At 28.4% G+C, this 8,302-nt stretch overlaps 1 protein-coding gene and 1 non-coding gene across 2 annotated transcripts; one reads left to right on the forward strand and one right to left on the reverse strand.

The window, feature by feature from the left end:
- The first annotated feature begins 2,254 nt into the window (after window positions 1-2,254).
- On the forward strand, window positions 2,255-2,328 carry TRNAN-GUU. Its single transcript has one exon. It is a non-coding gene; the product is annotated as a tRNA-Asn (tRNA).
- Window positions 2,329-5,230: 2,902 nt separating this feature from the next.
- Window positions 5,231-5,965, reverse strand: LOC113847988 (protein RSI-1). The gene is made up of 3 exons (XM_027477331.1): window positions 5,891-5,965; window positions 5,735-5,768; window positions 5,231-5,412 (listed from the first exon to the last, which is right to left on the reverse strand). The coding sequence occupies exons 1-3, from the start codon at window positions 5,963-5,965 to the stop codon at window positions 5,231-5,233; spliced, it is 291 nt and encodes a 96-aa protein (XP_027333132.1).
- Between the last annotated feature and the right edge of the window lie 2,337 nt (window positions 5,966-8,302).

Raw genomic sequence — 8,302 nt, forward strand, 5'->3', positions numbered from 1 at the left:
GAGAGAGTGGAGAAAAATGAGAACCACAAGGTGAAGGTGTGGCCCTTTGAATGCCAACAACAAACAAAAACTGGGAATGGGGCGTAATAGAGACCAGAGATAGAGTACTCAAATCAATGTATGGATATGTGTGTGACTCTGAGAAGTAGAACCAAGGTCCACGTCATTTCAGGTTCAGACACACTTCATAATTGCCTGTTTTTCTGGACGGAGACACGACAACCCAATCCGTGAGGGATTGAAAGTTTATTTTTGTGTTTGTTGGGTGAAGTCATTTCAAACCCTCGAGTCTACTTCTTCAACCCGCTATTTTTTGGGCTGGGTTATTTCACATGTAGGTATTTTTGGGCCCAATAGTGACCATAGATTAAAAGTCTTGTTTTTGGACAGTGTCACAACAACCCAATCCCTAAAGGATTAAAACCTCAGCCTGTTAGAACGTCTTCTTGGGAGTTGGATTTCAACCCAACCCGTAACTAGCATTTCAACCCGCTAATTTTTGGGCCGGTTCTATATGAGATCAATCAGCCCAACTCGTTTGGAAATGGGAACAGGTTAACCTGTCAGAAATTTTCCCCCATTTTTTTATTTCTTATTTCTAAGTTTTTAAAAATTCCAAATTAAATCATTTTTTCATCATTTCTCATTGTTTAACTCAATATTCGTACTCTCATCTCTATCCTTAGTAAGAATCACCATAAGTAGAGTCAGAATATAAGATATTATAATGAGTTTTGCTAATTAGTGCATTAAGAATCACAGAAAAAATTATTTTTATTATATTAAAAAAACTAATTTCGATTTTTTGACTAGTGTCATTAAGATACTGATTAGCATTTACCTATCATAATATTCATCTTCATGCTTATATTTTAAGAAATTACTTATATTTGTTATTATATCTATGTGGAAACAACTTTGATACTCATTTTTCTATTCATTAAATATCTAAATCTTTATTGTTGTTTTCATTACTCATAATTTAGTGAACTAAAATACGATTTTCCTGTGCTATTTCAAATTAATAAAATATAACGTGTTATTATAAAATAAAAAATACCAATTAATAGTACACTAAATATGATTCAAAATTATAAACATAAATCCAAAAAAACTCCTATGTTAATAGAGATATCTGGAGTTGCTCATCTCAGGAGTTTAATTTATTCCCCTTTCTCTGTCTAGCCAAAAAAGCAATGATAAAATCAAACATTATAAATTACAAGATCATTTATTTGAAGTCAAGCATAATACAATAAAGAATTAACGTGAAGTTAAGAAAAATGTACATTTTTTTATTAAAAATATGCACTGTCTCCATAACTTTAGTCACTTTATTTAAAAAATGTACATTATTTTTATATTTATATTTTATTATTTAAGTCGGGTGATCTGTCAGTTAAAAAAATTATTTAAAAAGAATAATTCTAAACCCTTATTATCATTATTTTTAAGATAATAATAATAAATGAATATTTTTATTTATTTCTTATTTTATAAAGTAGTAGAAATATTATTAAGAAAATATAAGGAAGCTCGTTTAACAATTCAACTGGCTTGTACTTATTAAATTATTTGGCTAATTAGAGGGAGCAACCTCATGACATTGTGTTAACAGCCTCGTTAAGAATTAGTTACAAAATTCATAAATAAATAGTTTTATTTAAAAGTGGAGTAAAATATATTAATATATTTTCTTAAAATATTAGTAATTCTTTCATATGGCTCATACTAAATGTGTAACAAATGAGGATATTGAGAGTTTTAAGAAACTTCCATATTGTTTGCTTAGTCAGAACAATAGTATTTAGTGTATGTTTATTATGACACCATTAAAAAGGCATTAATTTTAGTGTGAATTTCACACCCCAATGAATATTAAATTCCATTCATAAATATTGTTGGCAGAGTGGCACACCTCACGGGTTCCTTCTGAACGAGAAACAGAGCAGAGGGGTAAATGGCCTTCTTCTGAGGTTGTGAGTGGCACTGTGAGGACAAGCAGGTGACAAGGGACTGGTGGGTGGTCAAGGCCTGACTTGAAAGCCATAACAATGTCACTTTGTCATGGTAAAGTAGACATCTTAAACAACTGGGTTAGTTGTGGGTACTGTTGAGGGCAAAGACTGAATGTTGCAGCAGAGGATTTCAGTGTGAAGGATCATGGCATGGTCCATGGAGAAAAAGGCACAAAGCTTTATTCAATGCATGTAACTTTAATTGAAATACTATATTGCTTTATACGCATCATCAAGCTGGAATAGCTCAGTTGGTTAGAGCGTGTGGCTGTTAACCACAAGGTCGGAGGTTCAAGCCCTCCTTCTAGCGCTTATTGATTTAACTCTTTTTATAATATTCATCACTTCATTTTATATTAAAACCTATGCATTGTATATTAAATTTATTTTTTTCTGTCTATTTTCAGACTTTTCAAATTATGAGATTTTACTTTTATTTTTCTCCCAATTTTCATTTCATTCTTCGCACTTGTTAATTATGCAAAAATGTTAAAGGAGAAATCTCACTATAAAAGAAAAAAAAAATGTAAATCTAAAAGGTGATTAGTCTTCCCCAATTTATTTCATTTGATTCTCATACAATAGATATATAATAATGATCATTTCTCAAGTAGCACTTGTGGAAATTTTTATCTTTAATAAATTGAAGCCTTATATTGTATTAAAAAGTAGGATCACTTTTGAAATTATTTAATTATTTACATAATGCAGGTTTAAGAAAATCTTTAATTTAGGAAAAATGGTTAATTTTGAATATGAGTTTGGGATATGGGATTAAAAAACAAAGCAATATTTCGTAGGTGATATTAATTATTAATTATGATGATGTAGTATATATAATGAAGTCGTAATAACATATATTGAACACTAAAAGGAAAATAAAAACAAAAACAAATGGTTGAATTGTGTTTTGAAACCTTTTAAAATTTTGGTAAAAAAAAATCATAAAAATGTGTTGGAATCTTAAATTGTCTTAATAATTAAGCTATTTAAATTTCTAAGTGAAATTTCACAATATCACTATATCACAATTCAATCCCATATGTTAAAGGGCCAGAAACAAGTAAATGAACTAAGAGAGGGAGGATACAATCATTTTTATATTGATTTAACCTAAAGTTAGTATATATATTAAAAAAATTTACTCGAGATGGTTAGAGATACAAGTATCGCCTTTTAAAGTTTTTTCTTTCACATTCTTCTTCAAATTTAATAACCTAAACATTATTTAAGTTTAGATTCTTTAGGCTTTCCTCCCACTATGTTTTAGAACAAGAAAATAAAACTTAAAAGAGTATCTCTCAAGGTATTCATAATTTTTACGAGGATGTCAAAAAATATTTGTTTAGTGAATACTCTAAAAAAGTATTTACGATCAATGAAAGAGCGAAAGTTGAAAAAATTAATGTCTAATGCTTTTATAGCAAGTTGTAATTACTCCTTCATCTTCTTTTGTTGTGAACATATGAACTTTTTGAATTGTTGACGATTCTTTAGTGTAGCTATGTATTTTAGATGTGAATTTTATCTTTGTACATTTAGAGTATGCTTAAAAGGATCTATAAATAATTTATAAAAATTTTATAATTTTTATAATTATATTTAACTTATTTTAATAAGTTTTGTTAACCTTATAATATAAATATTATTATTTCAAAAATATCATTGAACAAGTGATTACATCAGTAGCTGGTGCAAGTTAATTTTGAGCTTACATAAAAACCAGACTGGAAAGTAGCTTTTTGAAATATGAGCAACACAATGGTAAGGATAACATTGTACTTATATAGAGAAGTTTCTATTTTTGGTTAAAGCAATTTTTTTTCTTTTTCTTTTATCATGTCAAGCAGTGAGTCACATATGTGGTCCATTAGAGTTAACTCATAAGAAATGTTATTTCTATAATAAAATTTGTTATATTTTTTTTTTATGAATTAGAGAAATAAAAAGATAAAGAGAAAGAAGTGATTAAATAGACGATGCCATGTAAAGAGAAGGAGGGAAAAAAAAAGGAATTGTTATAAAATTTATAATAATAATAATAAAAAAAAAAACTCTTAGCTCATCTTCAATCAGCATATCTTAGAAAGCCTTCTCCATTATAAACGGTCTAGAATATGCTTGTTTTTTATTCATGAACTTTCAAACACTTGCCTACTTGACACTTGAGGACAATTATTGTCATTTTTATCTTTATATGCGTATTGTGTTTGGTTTTTACATATTTGACAGAAAGCACATTAATTTTTCTTTGACATTATTTATTTTCATCAAAATTGCAAGGCTAAACAATTGATAAATTTTGACATAAAAGTCATATCAATGTGATATAAAAATATATTACAAAAAATTTTAATACAAACACACATAAAGTTGTTAATAAGTTTATCAAAATTACGCCACAATAACATCCTCTTAAAATGCTCCATTTTGTAACACATTATAGTTGAATTGGATGCCCTCTTCAATTTTCCTATAATATTCTTATCGTATCTACCAGTCCATCAATTTGGGCATTCTTAATCCCTTATAACTCGTTAAGATGAACATTTACAAAATTTGATATTATATAGACAATTAAACTGAGTATCAGAGCACGTTTAGATTGGTTTACTTTTTAAAATTAAAAAAAGTTCCTTTAATAATAATATAAACAAGCAAGCCAGTAGTTTAACAGTGAGAATTAAGATCAAGTTATTCTTTCTCTAGGTCAATGCATGATTGCTCTATTTTTATTTCTCCAATCCTTATGCAAGAATATTTTATATTACTTTCGTGAAGCTTTAAACTTTACCAATAATTATATTTCTATAATATGTAAAATTAACAACTATTTATATACAGTTACTATCAACCCAACATAATTAGGTATAAACAGATAATTACAAATAAAAATAGTATATTCTTTCATTTAATATATAATGTATTCAATTTGTCTATTCAATGTTATAAATATTTATAAAATACATTATAAATTTATGATACATAATTAATTTTTTCTTAATCTTAATAAATTAATTTTTTATGTTTCATAAAAAGGATCAAACCCAGTATATATAACAGGGGCACAAAATACAAATTACTAAAAATATATATTTTCCCTCTGAAGACTGAAGGGAACATAACTAAATGTGCCCTCATGCTACCATACACTAGCATTGCTGAAAAATTATAAGACAACACTGTAATTTATTAAATATGAGGAAAAAGGTTTAAGGGCATTTGGGTCCTCCTTCCTTTGTCTTCCAGCTGTTATAGCAAGGACAAACTTGCTTGTTACCATATGTGCCAGGAGGAACACACAGGCATGTGGCGCAGCACTTCTGGCAAAAAAACATGCATGGCTTCTTGTGTGAAGTTGCAGAGCAACGATAAGTACACCTTGGTTTACAATCTGTTTAATTATTCACATTATTAGCATTTGCCAAAGAAATTAATAAACCCCTTAAAACCCACACAAGGTTACCAACAAACAATGTTAAAATGGTGTTGACTTCTAATAAAAAATGAGAATAGAAGACACCAATTTGATATTTGAAAGACTTTATGAAAAGTTTATAAAACGTTTTTAGTTTATTTTATTGATTTTAGTTTTCAACTTTACATCATAATTAAGCCTAATTGATAAGAGCTTAATAGATAAATATTTAAGTTGTTTATCTCTAAATATATTCAGGATATCTTAATGCACAAAAATATGACAAGACATTGTATACCTGAAGGACGAAGTGTTCCACCACGTCCATAAGCCTGTTCAAGTTTCATATGGACAAATTTTGCGAGTTAGAACAGTTGGAGATTACATATTTCTACTTTAGAGTAAATGCACGAGCATGATTGAGTAAAGCCCAAGAGATTTTCTTATTAAGTACCTCAGCCACATTAGAGAATGTAACCAAAAGAAGCAAAGAGAGGGCCAAGATGGTGCTGTATGATCGTGCTGCCATTGCTAAGATATGTGAAGTGAAGAATGGCTCGCTTTCAGAGGAAAAGAACGAATATTAAGTGTTTGTTATTCTTCATTTAGAAATTAATTGGAGGGATATTTATAGAGATAAGAGAGAGGGACCAAATCATGAAAAATTTGAAGCGTAAAAGCAAATAACAATATAATTTCCGTTGTTTAAGGCGTTGAAAAGGGTGGTAGAGTTGATTGGGAAAATACAAAGGTGGTTGCATGATAAAGTGAGCGATAACTTCGGCGTGTCTTTTGTTTCATTTTGTATTGATTTGTTATTGTCAACTTGGTAACATGGGTAGTAGGCCCTTCCTCCATTTATTTTCTTAGTATCACTATTTTTTTTCCTTTTTTAAGAGAAATTGTTCATTCCTTCACCGTTGCCTATAATCATGACGATATAAAAAATTCTCAAGAATAATGTTTATATGCATACTGTTTTGTTTAACTACGTAAGAAAAACGACAAATAAACCAAACAAACTAGTAGAAATTAACTCAACATTTGCGACATAATTAATTAGTAATAGTACCTTTTACGGGACCTACATTTCTTTTCTTGTTCTAAGATCGATCCCAATACATGTCCTCATGTACGGATGGACATGTGATTGAACATGCATTTTACTGTTTCAATCATTAATTAATTTAGTAAAATGAATTAATGGATACCATTTTAATTTTAAGTACAACTTAACGAATACAATATAGTGAAGTGATGACTAATTCTACCTTGCAGGAAGTGAATACTTTACATGCACATGATATAAATCTGTTTCAGCCTTTAATATCAATTTAAAATAGAGTCGTTGTTTCTTAAAAATATCAAATGGTCGATTTATAATGATTTTTCTTAATATAGATCGAGGATCATAAGCATAATTTATTTTTTTTCAGTGTGAAAACTACTTTTTGGCATATTTATACTATATCCTGTATAGTTTATTTGCGAGAATGAATAATATCGGTGCATGTATGTTACGATGTTTTCTAGGAGTACATATAACTAACCTATGACGAATCTTCAAGCATGTTCGGGTTTGTGTTTAAAAGTTTGTAGATTTATATTTATTTTGCCTTTACTAGTTATAATTCTTTGCATTAAATTTATATTTATAGTATTTTTAATTTTTTCATATTCACATATTTATATTATTATTTTAAAAATTATAAGTATAGATAATATTAATTATTTTTAAATTAATTCAATAACATGACCAAAATAACCTGCATTTATAATTTTGAAAACTTTGTTTCTTCTTTATGTTATTTGAGCGTTGACCTCTCTTATATGTATAAAAATTGATCTGTTTACAAAATTTCGGCCCTCTTCCAAGATTTTTATTCAAGCACCACCATATGTAACTGACACAATAAAACTAAGTGTAGCTTACAAATAAATGTTAGACTGCATCGGCAGACTTTTGATGTTGAACAAATACTTATATCTGCACTAAAAAATTGGTAAAAAAACTATAACTGGAACCTAATTGAAATCAAAATGCTAACTCATTAATAGGAAAATTAAATCAGAAACATAATATAGCAGCGGATATATATATATAAGAGAAAACCAACTGGGTTGGATATGTGAAAAGGCTAGTCCTAAAAAATTATATTGAATTATGGTTTGAATCCCAATTTAGAAAAGTGCCGTGCCCACAATTATTGCTTGATTGTATTTTTGAGTACAAGTATCACATCTTAAAGAAGTGTAAGATTCTTTTGAGAAAATAAAAAAATAGCTATCGTTGATGTAATTTAAAATATATGATAAAATTAACCTATAAATATTTAAAAGTAGGTAATCCTTTATTTTTCTCACTTTATAAATTAACTTACTCCAGAGGATCTTTTTCTATAAAAAATTAATGGAAACAAAAAAAAAATTGTAGAAGAGAAAGGATAAAGAGCTTGCACCGGAAAATTTTAACAAGTTATACTCTCCGTAAATGTGAAACTTAAGTCTAGTCCTCCGCTTAAAGATTTTTACTATCAAACTCAACTTCTCTTGGATCCACCTATAACAACTGCTCACTTTCACATAGCTCAGGTGTTATTTTCAATGACCTAAAATAACTTACCAACTCGAAAGTATATAATGGAGAGGGATAAAAAATGTATTAAAAAAATAATTATGAAAAAATATATTTTTTTACAATAATTAGTATCGCATAAAACGTGATACGAATTTATCGATTTGATACAAATCAATGCAACAGCGATATAAATCAAGTATCGTTTTGGCTTCAGAATCGATTTGTAAATCGCATAAATCGATTGAATCACAAGTGAAATGTGATTCTACTAGCGTCACACAATTTAAC

This window comes from Abrus precatorius, unplaced genomic scaffold (assembly GCF_003935025.1).
Source record: "Abrus precatorius isolate BTA unplaced genomic scaffold, Abrus_2018 Scaffold8, whole genome shotgun sequence".
Lineage (NCBI taxonomy): Eukaryota > Viridiplantae > Streptophyta > Magnoliopsida > Fabales > Fabaceae > Abrus > Abrus precatorius.